We start from the raw sequence: 17,183 nt of genomic DNA on the forward strand, positions 1-17,183 counted from the left end.
CTCAGCTCAGTTTTGTACACTGAGCTTTTATTAAGTGTGTGTCCTGCTGTGGGCATGTCCACAGCTGCCCTTCAGTATCTGCAGGGTGGTAGAAAGCTGGAAACCAGTGGGGCCTGCTGCTGCCGTCCTGAGACAGCACTTTCTTCTCATGTAGCTCCTTGCTTCGTGGAGTCTCCACTTTAAACCGTGTGCCTTAGCAGCCACAGATGTAGCCACCTCTACATCCTTGTGGTACCCAGTACCCAGGATACAGGCTGCCAGGTCAGCACCAAACTCATCAAGCTCTGGCTACTTAGCTTTAGGTTTTAAGTGAAAACTTGAGTCTGACTTTTTTTTTTTTTTTTTTTTAACAAGTAAGTCAATTTATTTAAACAGTTGACTTAGGCATCTGCAATGGTGACTTCAACCTCCACTCCAGGCTCAATACTGATGGAAGTAATCTGCTTAACAATCTCTGAAGGACTGTGTAAGTCAATGAGTCGCTTGTGGATTCTCATCTGGAAACGATCCCACGTCTTGGAACCTTCACCGCAAGGGGTTTTTCTGGTAGTGATTCTCAGTGTCTTGATAGGCATGCGCACTGGTCCTTTCACTTTCAGATTCTTCTCCTTTGCGCCTGATCAAGTCCGCACAAACCTTTCCAGCGACTTCACGCTATGGCTGGTGAGCATGATTCGAATCCGTGAATCGCCACTTCGGGCTCCACGGGAGTCTTCCCGGTATCTTTAAATGCCATGGCTGAGGCGTAGCTTCCTGACCGACTTGTTCCTCAGCAGGAGCGAACAGCGGTGAGTCAGGACAGAGCAGACTTGACAAGGCTCCACAGCACGCACCACAGGTCTCGGAAAAGCGAGTCTGACTTTTTTTTTTTTTTTTTTTTTTTTGGAGCTTGGGACCGAACCCAGGGCCTTGCGCTTCCTAGGCAAGCGCTCTACCGCTGAGCTAAATCCCAACCCAGAGTCTGACTTTTGATGTATACAGTTGGAAGGTATCAGGGATTGGGCCTCTCTCCCAAGCTATGTGGCTGACTAGATGCCTGAAAATTGGATAGTTGAGCACACCATCTCCTATTTGTTCATTCCCTGGTGGGTAGAGATCAGGCTCATAAAGGGCTCCCACAGCCAAGGAGCCAAGATGGCTGAAAGGTGTAGTGGTAATGGCTTTCTTGCTTGCTTCCTTATGTATAGTGTTCTGTCTGCATATATGCCTGTACACCAAAAGAGGGTGCCAAGATCATATCACAGATGGTTTTCAGGACCTCTGGAAGTCTGTGCTCTTAACTGCTGAGCCATCTCTCCAGCCTGATAATGGCTTTCTTTAGCCTCAGGCTGGTGCTGGGCTTTGTACAGCCAGTTCCTCTAGGAGCTAACTTTCCATCTTGGAGTGAAGCTCCTTAAGATACAGGATGTTCTAAAGGGAGTAAAACATTCCATTCTACAGGGAACCTCCTTAAGCTCAGTAAGTAAACAACTCAATAGCTTCAGGAAGTCTCTGAAACCAACCACATTTTCTAGACCCTTTCTCCCTTCTCAAGTTTATATAATAGCAGTTCTTAAATCCTTTTTGGTGTTGAATGACTCTTTCACTGGGGTCCCCTAATACTATCAGAAAACATAAATATTTACGCTATGATTCATAATAGCAAAATTATAGTTATAAAATAGCAATGCAAACTTTGTGGCTGAGGGTCAATACAGCATGAGGAACTGTATTAGAGGGTCATGAGGAAGGCTGAGAGCCACTGTTATAAGGATTGCAGAGACACTTTCAAACAAGCTCGACTACCTGGAGAAGGCCAAGTGAGCTTGTTAGAAACAACAGGACCTGGGTTGACTTCGAGTTTGAAATTAAACTTTAGTCTTTTCAAAGTAATGTAACTTAGAAATGAATAGAGGTTTAAATAAACCACACAGAAGTCAGACAGACAAGGAAATGGGCAGACAGACAGACAGAAGAGGGCTGGCGACAGTCAGCTGTGGTCAGATCTTCTTCTCCATCTTAGCAATGAGTTCATCGCAGATCCTGTTCAGTTCATCGTTCTCTTTAGTCTGAAGGAGAACAGACGAGGCTGGCTTCAGAGGGAGTGGCTACTGACTAGAAAGATCCCACCCGTCTCAAGCAGAAAAGGAGACTAGAAAGGAAAAGGCTGGCCCTGGACTTCCTGAAAGATAATGTCCAGGAACCCCTGAATCAAAGCCAGCTCCGGAGCAGGCCTTGGGGTCTCTGTGTCCTACCTTCTGCTCCACAGTCTTCTCCAGTGACTGGATCTGCAACTGTGCCTTCCTCAGGCTTGCCTGGAGAGCCAGTGCCTCTGCTTGGGCCTTGCTTCGCACTTGGGCGATCTCCTCATTTGCCCTTGAGGTAGAGACACAGGCTAGGCCTGGCCCGGTCATGAGCTAGCCAGCCCTCCCTCCCAGGATGGGTATCTGGTACTCACATCTTGAGTTTTTCTTCTGCATGGGCCTTCAGCGCCTGGTACCTCTGGCCTTCTTTTCCAATCTTCACTATGTAGTCCTCAACACACTTCTTCAGTGAATCTTCATTCTAGAGAGTGAACAAATAGGAAACCTTAAAAGTACACTGTTCCACCAAGGCTGGGGTTCTGTCCAGGTTTGGCATATGGGACTCCCAGGGTCAAGTGCAGACTGTAGACACTTAAAGGCTTTGGGGGACATTAGTGATACACAACTTGACATTTTCTCTTTAGAAAAAGCCTTGTCTGGTCTCAATGGGAGAAGATGCCCCAGGGAACAGAGATGCTGGTGGGGGTGAGTGGGTGGCTGATCACCCTCTCAGAAACAAAGGGTGTGTGTGAAGAGCTAGGGGAGGGGAGACTGGGAAGGGAGGCAACATTTGGAATGTAAATTTTAAAAAAGCACCCCTTGAGCTGGGTGTGGCTGTGCATACCTTTGATCCTAGTACTTGAGATGCAGAGGCAGGCAGACCTATGAGCTTGAGGCCAGTCTGGTCTATGAAGTGAGCTCTACAACAGCCAGGGCTCTTACACAAAAAAACCCGGTCTTGAAAAACCAAAACAGTCTATCCCACCTTCAAGGTAAAGAGAGCTTCTGGACTGTCACCTCTGGGACCTGAGCCTAACCCCCAGACCTTAGTACCAGGCTTCAGTTCTTACTCGAGTGCAAACCATGACTAGGATTTCTACAGACTGTGGCTGGGGGTAGCACAGTCCTGAGGAATATAATATATGCAGCCTTGCTCCCCTCAGCACACTCTGGGCCTCTCATAACCACTACTGAGGGCCATGTAGCAGGAGATACGAGAGCTCCGCAGCTGGTTTCTGACATGACTTGTTTTTTCCACTTGACCCCATGGGGAAGTCTAGTTTCCCCTTTCTTGCAAGATATTCCTGAGCCTACTGTTAGCTGTTCCCCAAACTCCATCGCCCAAAAATACCAATCTCTGTGTGGTGACTTGAATATGCTTGGTTCAGGGAGTAGCCCTATTAGGTGTGACCTAGTTGGAGCAACTGTGTCACTGTGGGGGTGGGCTTAGAGACCCTCTTCCTAGCCATGTAGGAGATAGTCTTCTCCTGGCTGCCTTCCAATCAAGATGTAGAACTCTTGTCTCCTCCAGAAGCATGACTGCCTAGACACTGCCTTGATCCTGGACTGAACCTCTGAACCTATAACCCAGCCTCAATTAAATGCTGTCCTTTGTAAGAGTTGCCTTGGTCATGGTGTCTGTTCACAGAACTCTATAACTGCAAAGTTTTTTTTTTCCCTCTTTTTTTCTTTTGGGAGGACAGGAGGGTTGAAAAGTTAATGGAGAGTGAGCTAAGGGCCTTGTGCATGCCAGACATAGTAGCACTAAGCAGGGAAACCCTCAGTCTCTTCTGCTGAGGCTCCTAAAGCCTCTAAAACCACGTCTCATAGACCGGCCGTGCTCTCCTACCAGAGTCTCGTGGTGCAGCTTGTCCTGCTGATAGATAGGCTATCACGTCCCTGGTGCCAAGGAACAGCACAGTTAAGAACCCAGATGTACAGAACACAGCTCAGCCAGAAAGGGATTAACACAGCAAAGACTGAAAGGGGATACAACGCACCTTCTGGTAGCCTTCAATCACTTCCTTCTGCTTCTCAAACCGCTTGAAGAGGTCAGAGAAGGACTTCTCCATAGAGTTCAGATCCGCAGTAAGTTGGTCTCTCTCTCTTAAAATCTTTTGAATTTTGTCTTCAGCTAGTTCCTTCTGTTTCTCAGCCTCCTCTTAAAAAAAAAAAAAAAGCACCTGGGATTAGAAGTAACCATTCCGGGGTTGGGGATTTAGCTCAGTGGTAGAGCACTTGCCTAGCAAGCGCAAGGCCCTGGGTTCGGTCCCCAGCTCTGGAAAAAAAAAAAAAAAAAAGAGAAGTAACCATTCCACTGGATGCCAGAAACAGCAGTGACACAAGGGCTGAGGCAGAGCAGCAGGAAAGAGACGGGCATCCAGGAACAGCAGGTATGGACACTACTGAGTGTCCCATAACAAGACTCTCTGGGATGCAGCACAGGCCCAGAACGCAGCTGCTTTTCCATGTCAGCCTCATAAGGAGCTTGCCTCATGACCCAGCAGTGAGAGGCTTAGATTAACACCATCATACGTGGTTTATGGGAAGGGAGAGCAGGGAGACCTATCAGAGCCACTGCTGGCTAGAGGTTCCTCAGGGATACCTGTGTTTCTGCTCTGATGCCTGCAATTAATTATCTCTGGGGAGGGGAAGGCAGGACAGGGTACGGTGTGACAGTTGCACAGAGCATGGGTTAGGAGAAGAAATAAACAATATGTTACCTCCAACACAAGGGGAGATGCAGCTGGCACTCACCCATTGATTTGTACACGATCTTCTCAAATCCATCAACGATCTTCCTATAGGAGGAGAGAGGATGAGCATCTATGGCTCGTGATATGAGCAGACCTAGGTCAGCACTGGTGTCTGTACTCTTACCCCATCTCCAGATACTTCGTGTTGAGGTTCTCATATTTGTTTCTCAGCTCCAAGTTCTCCTGCTGCATCACATTCACCTACAAAAGCCACACGCCTGGGTCAGAGGTGGACCAGTCACAGGGCTGTGGGGTATCTTCCCACAGGGACAGTTTCCTCGGTCTCTGAGATATGTTCCTGAGCTATGCTAACATACTGCCGTATGAAGTCACGTGGGGATGCTGGCCGTGCTCCTGAGGGGAACCCAGCAGGCACTCGAGGACTATCTGCTAATGTATTAACTTACATTACCCACAAGGGGGCTCCCCAAACCCATTCAGTTGTCTGTATAAAAGCAAGTACCACAGGCCCAGGTGAGGGCCCTCGGACTGTCCAGGTGCTGTTCACTGATGTCTGAGATAGAGAAAAGGATGCAGGCAATCCCGGTAGGCAGTTTTACAGAGCAGCTGCCAGGTCTCACCACTGCATCCAGGTCTTTCTGACTGTATTTCAGCACGTCCACAATAGGCTCGGCAGGAAGGAGACCTCGAGGCTCAAGGGCACACAGGGGTGGGGCTGACACCTGTGTGGATAAAACATAGGTTCTCAAGATCTCATCTCTTTGGATCACAAAAATTGCACCAAAGATACTGAAGTGCTTACAGGAACATCCAGACCTCCCAAGAAATCTAAGTCGACAAGCTTGGCTTCTGTTGGATTTCCGGAGCCAGACTCCTCTGTATCCTGTGTACTGAAACCAAACAGGCAGCAAGATCACCTCATGTTGAGTATTGAATAGGGCATAAAAGTCAGTAGTGTTGGGGTTGGGGATTTAGCTCAGTGGTAGAGCACTTGCCAAGGAAGCGCAAGGCCCTGGGTTCGGTCCCCAGCTCAAAAAAAAAAACCAAAAAAAAAAAAAAAAAAAAAAAGTCAGTAGTGTTGTCTTAACAAGCTTTGTGTTTGGGTCTTGGTCTAAAAACAAATACAAACAAGACAGAGACTAGGAGTTGAGACTGGAGAACTAGGCCTGGCAGTTACTGCCTCAAGCCCCCTCTCCCACCTGCCCACTCACTGTCCCTATGAGGCATGCCCGATGCTCCCCTGGCTCATAGCAAGCTGTGCAGACAGTGTAGATGCCTTACTGTGGAGTCCTCAGAATGTACAGGGTTAATACCTAGTTAGAGGGGACAAATCTTTTCTTCCCTGGGTTCAAGGGTCTTGTGTTAGATTTAGCACATAATTCTCAGTAATATTTGATTATATTTTCTTCTAAAGTACTAGTTATCAGCCTGGGTTTTCCACAGATGTCAGATTTGAAGGCCCTATGGTTTCTGTCACAACAATTCAGATCTACCTTTTTTTCCCCCCCCAGAGCTGAGGACCAAACCCAGGACCTGCTCTACCACTGAGCTAAATCCCCAACCCCCGGATCTGCCTTTATAATACAAGTTGTCATAGACGATGCATGAAGGAACAGGCCTTTGAAGTCCACTCATACAAACAGACTGTCTGGCCTGGCCCAGGCTCGTGCCCTCCTGTGCAATTATTGCTTGTGTGGCTGTGTGAAGAGAGCATGGCAGAGTACCTTACTAAAACACGGACTAGGGGTTGGGATTTAGCTCAGTGGTAGAGCCTTCATTAGGAAGCGCAAGGCCCTGGTTGGTCCCCAGCTCGGAAAAAAAAACCAGAAAAAAAAAAAAAAAACAAAAAAAAAAAACCACGGACTACCTGATCAATGAGGCTGGCTCTAGGCTCAGAGTCCTGTTTGTCTATTACCAACACTCATTCTAGCTGAGATTAGCCTTTTCCCACAAGTTTTCAATCAGTACATTTAGTAACAGCCACTAGATTCCTTGGCTCATGCTAACAGCTTCAAAGGAGGAACATACCTATTTGTCACTGGGGCCACTGGCACTGGCATTGACCGCAAAGGGCTCTCTTTCAGAAGGGGGTCAAATTTCAAGTACAAAGACTGCTTCCTCCAGGCTGACTCCTTGAACTGAGAGTTGGAGATGGGACAAGGAAAATTAACAGGATTCATCATTGATTTAACAGATACCAGAAGCCAGGATGACCTTATTGAGCAAAGTGGCCTGGGGAGACCACAACACACCCCAATAGGTCCAGGATTATCTGGGAGTGAGGGGACACCTGGGTCAGGACACTGTTGCAAGGCAAGGGCTCTTACACGCAGCCTTGACCAGACACAGTACAGGAACTAAAGGATGCTCCAGGAGCCAAGGATAAGTGGCCTAGGCTGACTGATTTACACATTGCAGTCGAGGCTGTCATAATGGGCAAGTACCTACCGAGGAAGTTCCAAATTGCTCCAGATAATCCACTTCAGCGCCAGCACCTAGAACTGAAACAATGAGTGGTATTAGCCATTCCCCCAAGTACCGCAGGCTCTGAGGGCCACATGCCCAAAGTATTCAACAGAGTGGGATTACTGTTCTTTGAAATAAATTCCGAGATTGGTTCCAGCACCCAAACTAGCAGCTTCTCTGCTTCTATGAAGAAAGCCCTAGGTGAGCCCCCAATTGTTTTTTTTTGTTTGCTGTCTTGTAGTTCCTTCCCACAGACCTAACGAATAGTCGTGAGTCAAGTAAAACCACAAGTTACTATACGAGGCGTTTCCAACGATGTGTGGCTACCAGGGAAGCCCCATCGGGATAGACCTCAAAAGGAGCCCCCAATTTTATACAGGAAGAAAAAGTACTTTCTTTCCCTTTTCGTATTCAATAAAGACACTTAAAAATTCTACCCAACGTTGACTGAATGAGAAGATGTGAAATCCATGGATAAAGACCCGACTTTTTCATTCTGGGGACTGACTGGCTCTCTAGTCTGGCTGGTCTTGAACTCTCAAGAGGACCCTGAATTTCTTTTTGTGTTTTTTTGAGACAGAATTTCTTTGTGAAACCCTGGCTGTCTGGAACTCACTGTGTAGACCAGGCTAGGCTCAAACTCAAGAGATCTGCCTACTTCTGCCTCCCAAGTGCAGACATTTGCCACAACCTGGCTTCTTTTTCTTCCTTTTTTTTTTTTTTTTTCTTTTGAGCCAGGACCGTGTGGCCTTGGATGTTCTCAAACTCTCTCTAGAAGACCAGACTGGCCTTGAACTCACAGAGATCTGCCTACCTGTGCTGGAATTAAAGCCTGTGTCACCACTAGCAGGCTGGCCATGGTGTTTCATCACAGCAATAGCAACCCTAAGACAATACCCCATCTTTTAAGGACCAAAAGCTGATTCTCCCACCTTCCCCTTCTAGAGACAGGGTTTCTCTGTGTGACAGCCGGGGCTTGGAATTGGCTTTGTAGACCAGGCTGGCCCCAAACTCAAGAGATCCTTCTGCATCTGCCTACCCAATGCTGGGATTAAAGGTGTCACCATGCTTGGCTGGGAGCAAAAGTTTGTCAGGGAAAAGCCTGTGGAATAACTGCCTGGAACCTGCAGGTAATTAAGTGTCCACAGGGACTTTCAGAGAAACCTATGGTGACACCTTGGGGCCACAGTGTAGGCATAATGCTATTGTAATCTATAAAGATCATCCTTGATCCTTTATTCAAGTGCTGACGACCGCCCCCATATTTGGCTGCAATCTGGACAAGACACTGTAATGATCATTTTAAGTATCTCCTGCCTGAATTTTGTGTAAATATTGCTCCCCACTTACTCTCAGACTTGTCAATAAAAGCTGATCAGCTAATAGGGTTGAACTTCCAAGACCGAGGATTGGGGGAGGGACTGAAAGAGGGATTAGATTCCACAGGAGAAAAAGAGACACCAAGGGGCCAGACTGATACTAAAATGCAAGTATTTTGGCTGGGAAGTAGCCAGATTAGTTTAGAGTATAAAACAGATTAATAACTGCTCAGCTACTGTACTATAAAGCTTATAAATCTTATAGTCTGTTTCATTTATTTGAGAGCTAGCCAGTACAGAGAAAAGATTATCACTTTTAAAAATGCATTTATGCCACATACCTTCTGCTGGGTCTCTGAAGCTCTCTTCCTTTGGGTCCAAGAGAGGTTCTGGTCCCTGAGGGGAAGCCTCTGGCACTGGTTCAACAGGAGGGGTCACTGTCTCACTGTCCAAGAGAGGTTCTGGTCCCTGATGGGAAGACTCTGGCACTGGTTCAACAGGAGGGGTCACCGGCTCGCTGTCCAAGAGAGGCTCTGATCCCTGAGGAGTAGGTTCCAGCACTGGCTTGACTGGAGGGGTCACCAGCTCGCTGTCCAAGAGAGGCTCTGACCCCTGAGGGGTAGGTTCCAGCACTGGCTTGACTGGAGGGGTCACTGGCTCACTGTCCAAGAGAGGCTCTGGTCCCTGAGGAGTAGGTTCCAGCACTGGCTTGACTGGAGGGGTCACTGGCTCGCTGTCCAAGAGAGGCTCTGGCCCCTGAGGGGAAGGCTCCGGCATCGGCTCGATTGGAGGGGTTACCAGCTCACCGTCTGGAAAACTTGTGAAAGCTGAAGGGCTCAAGGAATTCAAAATTCCCTCCTGGAGAGAAAGTCAGCATCACCTTGTAGTGAGGTTCTGGGTGAGGGAGAGCCCCACTCACTCTTTCCTTAAAGTAAACCCAGACAGGGAGGCAGCTTTAGGGGATGGGAGATAGTGTTGTATCCCACCCTGTTCGTAGAAGAGAGCTGGTAGCCTCTTCTACTATGTTATTTTTCTGAGACAAGGTCTCACTCTGAAGCCCTGCTTGTCCTGGAACTCACTATGTTGACTGGGCTGGCCTAGAACTCAGAATCTGCCTGCCTCTGGGCTCCATGTGCTGGGATTAAAAGTATGCACCACTGTACCTCAATGCTGTTCCTCTGCTATGCAGTGTATAATAGTGTTGACAGCACACATACCTGTAACTCGCCCTCTGCTTTCAGGATCTCGGCTGCCGTCTGAACCACAGGTACATTGTCCACTGGGGCTACCGGCAGCTGGCTGGAGAGACAGGGTCATCAGAGCTGGGCCTTCCCCATGTTCCTGATCCTGCACTGAACCATTATTTACCTCCCTCCTACGCTGATCATGTGAAAACTGCTCATGCTAAAAAGTACATGAAAATTATGAGGAGGTTTCTCTGGAGGTAACAGTTTATCTGGCTGCTGGAAAGCTAGTTTCAGGTCACAGCTGCCTCTGGAGTACCCAAGGACAGTGGCTTGTTGTGGTACCAACCAGTTTTCACCTGATTGGTAGCCTATGCTTTCTTATAAAAGAGATGTTCTTACCACATAGAGAACCTCTTTTTTTTTTCTTTTTTCTTTTTTCCAGAGCTGGGGACTGAACCCAGGGCCTTGCGCTTGCTAGGCAAGCGCTCTACCACTGAGCTAAAACCCCAACCCCATAGAGAACTCTTGATCTGACTTCTCAGCCAGGGTGCTGGGATTACTGGGAGCTAACCGCACTGATTTGCTAGTGACGCTGCACATACGCTGTAAGAACTCTGGAGCACCTCTCCCACTGTCTGGGGATAGGGACTCTGGAGCTGTGCCTCTTTTGGACTAACCCGAGACCTGTTTGTCTTGAACTATAAAGGATAGTAGTATGTTGGCTACATAAAGAGGTGGCATTTAGGCCCCAGATCACACACACATTAAATAAGCTGCCCTGAGATGACAACGTTCCCCTTTCCTACTTACTGGCTTAGAGAAGACTCCACGTCTGTAGGCCCAGCACTCAGCTGCTCAGCCACAGGCAAGGACAACCTGTTCTTGGGACTTTCAGGGAGCTTAGCCTTTTGGCCATTATACTTGGAGTCACTTCCAAATGGGTTGAAGTTTGGGTCATCCAACTTCTCCCAGTTAGGGTGATAAGAGCCCTAGGAAGTAGGCTGGGGACATTCATTTCTCTCTCTGGTCCCATCTCTTTCTTCTGTTTCTTTGGGGCACTGCATCTGGCTGGTCTCTGATTTCTTCAGGAGAGGCTGGAGGCCAGGTCTCTCTGCCAGTCTCCTTGGTGAAGATACCTTTGTGCTGGTTGTACCATCAGAGAAGTCAAATTCTAGACTCATAGAATCATACTTGAATGGATGACCATCTGACCAGTGGCGGCTTCCTGAGTACTCGGGTCTGTGGCCCCATCTGTCTAAAGAGGGCCAGTTGGGATTGAGTTCTTAGGACTAGATGAACACAAACTAGAAGGGGTCTTAGTGCCTGCTGCTGGCTCAAGGGTGCCTACAATCTTGGGATAGGCGGAGGCCTTATCAATCAGGTCTCCAGTGTTCCACTTTACTACTAAACTGGTTTTGTAAACTATTTAAACTGCCCATGTCTCTCTCGATAGAATCCATTCTTTCATAAGATAAGAACTGCAAGATTGCTATACCACCTCCTAGGCTAGGACCTTAGATATACTAGAAATAAGCCCTGAAAAATCAAATACCTATCCAATCACTCTGGTCATCCCCCCACCCTCTACCAAACTCACTCGAAGAGCTACCACGGGGGCAGCCTGCTTCTTCGGACATAGGATAGGCAGAGTGTTTTAAGTTGGTGAATGGCAATATGGTCCATGCATGCCTAGGCCCCAAGGATAAGCTTACAAGTGACATAACTGCTACCACTCAGAGCTGCCCTCCCAGCAGCACAGGAAGAGACAACTTCTTGGTCTCAAAGTAGGCTGGATTTACAGCAGCCAAGCGCCAACTGCTGGCTCTGTGTTTCTGAGGTTGTTATAGACCAACAGTGTTTGACACCAATCTCACTCAATCGCACTGGACTGAATTTCAGTAAAAACCAAAAACCCACCCACCCTCCCCCAAAAAAAAAAAAAAACCAGAATGAAGTTGTAAAGTAACAAGGACACCCCAAAAAAGAAACAGACTTGGGGGTGTTTTGATAGGACAGAGATAGCACACAGCCCAGAGAGTTGTGACATTAAAGAGCATAGGAGTGATGCTTTATTTCTCATGCCTCCCCGCACCTCACCTCTCTTGTAAATTAGAAAAAAGCTTCAACAGCTGAATTAGTAAAACTGGAACAAACCCATACCAAAGTCCCTTCCTGCTCTGGATGTGTTTTTAATAATTTTCTGCTTAACATTCATTGGTGTTCTTCCTATATTCATGTCTGTGTGAGGGTGTTAGATCCCCAGGAACCGGAATTGGAGATCAGTTGTGAGCTGCCATGTGGGAGCTGGGAATTGAACTCAAGTCCTCTGGAAAGAATTTCCAGCCCTAAAGATGTGCTCTTGGTGCCAGATTGGTGAAGTTCTAACTCCAAGGCCCTCCTCTCTAGGCAAAAGGTCAGCATCTGCTTGTCTGACTTCCACCAAGGAAATGTCTAATGTACCTATGGATGAAGCTTCCCCTGTCCTTTTAGCTACACCATTCTTAATAGTTCCTCCTTTGTGTATGTTTGCATGCAGATATGTGGGTGCACATGCACACAGTACATGCATGGTGTATGACCACTGTGTATGTGCGCATGTAAATGTATAAGAAGCCGGAAGTCAACACTTGATATCTTGCTCAACCAATCTTTACTTTGTATCTTGGAGCACAGAGTTGGCTAGAAAGCTTGACAGATTCTATCTCCACCTAACTAGGGCTGGAATTAGATGTGCACCCTGGTAGCTTTTTTGATCTAGATAGTGAGGATTAAACTCAAGTCCTCATGTTTGTATAGCCAACAATACCAAGGGTGCCACTCTGAGGCCCCAATTAATCAATCCTATGGTAATTTCTCTGTTTATGAGTCTATCTGCCCTTTCCAAGTTTTGAGTACGGGAAGCCAAATGATAATTTTAAGCAGCAGGGAGAGATGAGCAGAACTCACTAGGAAGGAAACTACAGATAATCTTTTTTGGAAATAAGATCTAATTATTCCATCAAGTTATAGAAATAAAGAATAGGTGGTAGGTTTTGTGGGTTGTCCTGATGCTGTTTATATTCTGATGTCAAATCTGCTTCCTCAAGAGGGGCTGCCCCCGACAAGCAACCTATCATGTACTCTGGTGATCTCATGTGAACCTTCTCCCCATTTTAACTGGTCAATAAAGGCTAGAGCCTTGATTGGGCAGTGGAGGGGAAAGATAGGACTGGAGGTTTCAGAGTGGGGACAGGTAGAGAGAGGGGAGAAGAGGACGAGGGGGGAAGGAGAGGAGGTGGAAGCCACAGTGAAGCAGAACCAACGGCAAGTAGCAAGAGTCTCATAGCTGGGAACAAGTTTGTACAGTGACAGATCTGCACAATCAAGGCTCTTAGCTTATAACTGGATTGTGTGTTTTTTATATGGGCTTACTGGGGCTGGTCAGGGACCCAGCAAGAGTGAGGGATGGAATTAAAACAGTCCAACTATCTGATGACTAACTCTCAGCTAACAACTGTGCCAGATACTCCATTTAAGGGCAGTGCTCAAGAGAAGAAGACGTGGGGTTGGGATTTAGCTCAGTGGTAGAGCGCTTGCCTAGGAAGCGCAAGGCCCTGGGTTTGGTCCCCAGCTCCGAAAAAAAAGAACCAAAAAAAAAAAAAAAAAAAAAAAAGAAGAAGACGTCTAGATATGACAGGACCGAAAGCTTTGGCAACAACCCTCAGAGCGGACAGAACTGCAGAAGAGTTAAAGGCATCAACACTTACTTCTCTTTCTGTAAGAAGACACAGTGGTCATTTTGTAATCCAACACTGTCATCCAGAGCAAAAGGAGCCTCAAGTTTGCTGGTCATATTAGGACTTAAGATCCTGTGTGTCTGTGGATCCCGAAGAGGTGTCTGAAAAGTCACCTAGTGAACGGTGGAAAGTGCACATGCTGTGACACAAGCCCTCACAGGTCAGAGAGTCAATCCCAGGTACCCGCTGAGGACATGCATTGCAGCCCACACTTACCTTTGCGGCTTTAGCCTGGTTCTTGGGAGGTACATTTTCTTTCTGTGACAGGCGAAGAACAGAGGATCTTCCGGTAAGTTCTGGTGCTGAAAACAGGAAGTCACGGCTTTCTGAACTCTTCTCGTTGGGGACATTTTCGTCAGTTAAGATATGCAGACTCATCCTGGGAAAACAGTATGTTGTAGTCACTGGGAAGTCAATGATGCTGCAGTGTATGTACAGGAATCCCCCACAGGTATGGCAGGGAGGTATCCTACTTCCGGACAGGTAGAACTAGTACTTTTTTTTTTTTTAAAGATTTATTTATTTCTTTTTTTTTTTTTTTTTTTGGTTCTTTTTTTCGGAGCTGGGGACCGAACCCAGGGCCTTGCGCTTCCTAGGTAAGCGCTCTACCGCTGAGCTAAATCCCCAGCCCAAGATTTATTTATTTAATGTATGTGAGTACACTGTTGATCCCTTCAGACACACCAGAAGAGGGTACTCTACCCCATTACAGATGGTTGTGAGCCACCATGTAGTTGCTGGGAATTGAACTCAGGACCTCTGGAAGAGCAGTCAGTGCTCTTAACCACTGAGCCATCTCTCCAGCCCCAGAACTAGTACTTTTTACAGGGATAGTTAATACTTCAAGTAGGTGCCATCTTCCAGAGGAGGCCTGAGTCCCTTGTACTGCATTGGAGACACTGCTCCCTTGTGCTAAATTGCTAAAAGGGTTCAGGCAGGGAAGGAAAGAGAACCAGGAGTTCAGAATGACTCCCATTAATGTATTACACTTAAGGCAAGAACAGAGGGACACAATTTTGGTTTGAAGAGGACTACAGAAGCAGGGTGGTAGAGGAGAGCACCTTTCATCTCGGCACTTGGGAAGCAGAGGCAGAGAACCATGGATTCTTGGGGGCGAAACCTTGGGAGCTCAGGTTGAGGAGTAAGGAGAGGCACTGGGGAGGGAGGGCATCAAAAGAGAAGCTATTGCTGACTCTCCTTTAGGAGCCCTTGAGGAAAAATGGGAGAGGGAAAGAACCAGAGTTTCCCTTAGCAAAAAGAGAATTAGACTAGGTTGCTCAGCAAGGTGCACAGGTCATGAGATAAAGAGGAAACAAATCAAGAGCAAGTTTTAGGCTTTTTGGCCAGAAAGCTTGGGGAAAGGGCACTGCAATGGCTGTGGGATTTGCAAGCATCGGCCTCTGGGCTGTACGGCATTAGATGAAGTTTTTCAGGCAAGAAGGCAGAAGAACAGTTGGCTCCACCTTTGTTTGGGATTGGATTTTGGGGGGTGGGGTGGGGAGTGTTGGCGCCTGTAAAGGGGAGGTCAAAGGTTGACATGAGGTGTTCTCTTCAGTTGTCCTCCACCTTGTTAGACTAACTGAACCTGGAGCTTACTAACTCAGCAAGACTCTGTGGCCAGTGGGCTCCAGGGATCCTCCAGTCAGCCTGCCCAGTGCTGGGATTGCAGACAGGTGAGGCTATACCACCCAATTTCTAGGTGGGTAATGAGGATCCAAAGTCAAGTCCTCAGGCTTGTTTGGCAAGCACGTTACTGTCTGAGCCATGTCCCCAGCTCCTGGAGGGAGTTCCTGGGGACGAAACTTGACAAGCTAGGTTTGGGTTCTGACGTCTTCTTGGTGCAGGAGTGACTATGGGGTGGGACAGGGAGCATATGAAGTTTTTTTTTTTTTTTTTTTTTTTTTAAAGATTTATTTATTCACTTATATATGAGTACACTGTAGCTGTCTTCAGATACACCAGGAGAGGGAATCGGATCTGTTTACAGATGGTTGTGAGCCACCATGTGGTTGCTGGGAATTGAACTCAGGACCTCTGGAAGAGCAGTCGGGTGCTCTTAACCACTGAGCCATCTCTCCAGCCCCATGCATATGAAGTTTTGTTGCTGCTGCTGCACCTGTCCTTCTGAGATCAAATATGGGGTCAAGGCACCTACGGGAGATGATAAAACTGAAGTTGACTGATGGTCTCCCAGGTGGAGTTTGGGGGTTGAAGGAGGAAGATGAAACACATCCCACCTGGAACAATGAGTTGGCAGGTGTGTACAATCAATGACTGGAAACATGCATTTCTGAATAAATTGTATAGGTATAGGCATGAGGTCATCCTGGTAGCTAGAGTTGTGGAAAAAGGCCTTAGCCTTAAAGGACTCTGTTCAGAGAAGGATGCCATAGAGAAGAGAAACTTATCACGACCATCTGGAAGAAAGCGTTTCCAAGAGAAGCCATTTATTCTGAGGTTGTGGCCAGGCCGTACAGAAGCAGGACTTAGAGGCACAGACCCAGGAACAAGAAATATCCCCTGTGAGAGTTGGTTCAGGAAGACAGTAGACAGATAGCACAGTTTCGCAGAAAAGGTGGAGAAAGAGACTTGGGGCGAGAGATGTCCTGGCTCTGGGACGAGAGTTTCATACAGGAGACCCTCGACTAAACGGGAACCTGGCGCGGCCTCTTTGGAGGACCGACATCAACTAGGTCAGACCGAGACCACGGGCAGGCCGACCTGCAAAGCCCAGTACGCCGGTTCCAGTCCTGTCTAGGAGGCTAGGCCCATCCCTTAGCTCAGAAAAGAGGGATGAGGGGTGGTTGCTTAACAAAGGAGCGAAGCTGCGGAACAAAAGAACAGCAACTCAGCTTGTAGGAATCCAGTTCCGAGGGGCTGATCCCCACCCCGCGCCCAAGGGAAGTAAGAAAGCGCCGTTTACCTTTCCTGCCTACGGCTGCGGAGCCCTGGGCCCGCGCGGACGCCAACCGCAAGGGAGGAGCGCCGTATTTGCTCCGCAACAGAAAAACGAGCTAGAGAAACCGAGCCAAAGGAATCCGACCAAGCTCTGCTCTCTCAGTCCGTGAACATCGTCCGCTACGCCCGCCCCAGATTCAAATACCGGGAGTTGAGGTTCTGCAGCCAATCAGCGCGCTGCAGAAGAGGCCTCTGTATAGCCGGCGGCAGCCAATAGCAGGCCATACCAGTCCCGCCCTTCATGCGCAGGCAGTTCCGCTTCCGGGATTGAGGGCACAGTGGGAGCGTGGGGGCATATGGGAATTGTCGTCTAGCATCTCAGGCCCAGTGGGCTTGTTGGTAGCCAGTGACTGTGAGATCCACCACGGGACAGACAATCTGAGTCGGCCGCGAATGCGGTTAGAGAGCAGTTCGCTCTGGCTTGGCTTTTCTCAGCTGTTAAATGGAACCAGCTGCAGTGTCTCCTCCGAACTGTTTGTAAGGAAGAAGCTAAACCCATACCGGGGTGTCTGGGTGGCTCACAACTTGTGGATCCGCGCAGGATTCCGAGAATTACCCACTCAGAACGCGGGTGCGGCCTCACGAGACTCTGTCTCCCAGGATGCCCTTCGGGTTACCTGATAAGAAAATAGTCTCCCACAGTGCCCCGCGGGTAGCCTGCGAAGGGACTCCATTTCCTAGAATGCTTTGCAGGTGT

At 48.0% G+C, this 17,183-nt stretch overlaps 1 protein-coding gene, 1 non-coding gene and 1 pseudogene across 4 annotated transcripts; all 3 read right to left on the minus strand.

Moving 5' to 3' along the window:
* Nucleotides 1-335: 335 nt before the first annotated feature.
* Nucleotides 336-842, minus strand: LOC116912362 (annotated as a pseudogene). Its single transcript, XR_004389449.1, has one exon. The product of XR_004389449.1 is annotated as a 40S ribosomal protein S20-like (transcript).
* Nucleotides 843-1,837: 995 nt separating this feature from the next.
* Nucleotides 1,838-17,067, minus strand: Tacc3 (transforming acidic coiled-coil containing protein 3). 2 transcript variants are annotated; one of them, XM_032916393.1, is made up of 15 exons: nt 16,452-17,059; nt 13,745-13,907; nt 13,499-13,641; nt 9,783-9,864; nt 8,907-9,423; nt 7,229-7,281; nt 6,809-6,918; nt 5,583-5,670; nt 5,401-5,502; nt 4,944-5,020; nt 4,821-4,864; nt 4,064-4,224; nt 2,438-2,544; nt 2,235-2,355; nt 1,838-2,048 (listed from the first exon to the last, which is right to left on the minus strand). In XM_032916393.1, the coding sequence occupies exons 2-15, from the start codon at nt 13,904-13,906 to the stop codon at nt 1,980-1,982; spliced, it is 1,836 nt and encodes a 611-aa protein (XP_032772284.1). In that variant the 5' UTR covers nt 13,907; nt 16,452-17,059; the 3' UTR covers nt 1,838-1,979. The 2 variants fall into 2 exon arrangements, with proteins under 2 accessions (XP_032772284.1, XP_032772285.1); XM_032916394.1 differs by lacking the exons at nt 1,838-2,048; nt 2,235-2,355; nt 2,438-2,544 and adding an exon at nt 2,551-3,962 and having other exon boundaries at nt 16,452-17,067.
* On the minus strand, nt 7,475-7,603 carry LOC116912965. The gene has a single exon (XR_004389532.1). It is a non-coding gene; the product is annotated as a small nucleolar RNA SNORA18 (small nucleolar RNA).
* Nucleotides 17,068-17,183: the final 116 nt, after the last annotated feature.

The sequence above is a fragment of the Rattus rattus genome, chromosome 11, assembly GCF_011064425.1.
Source record: "Rattus rattus isolate New Zealand chromosome 11, Rrattus_CSIRO_v1, whole genome shotgun sequence".
Taxonomy (NCBI): Eukaryota; Metazoa; Chordata; class Mammalia; order Rodentia; family Muridae; genus Rattus; species Rattus rattus.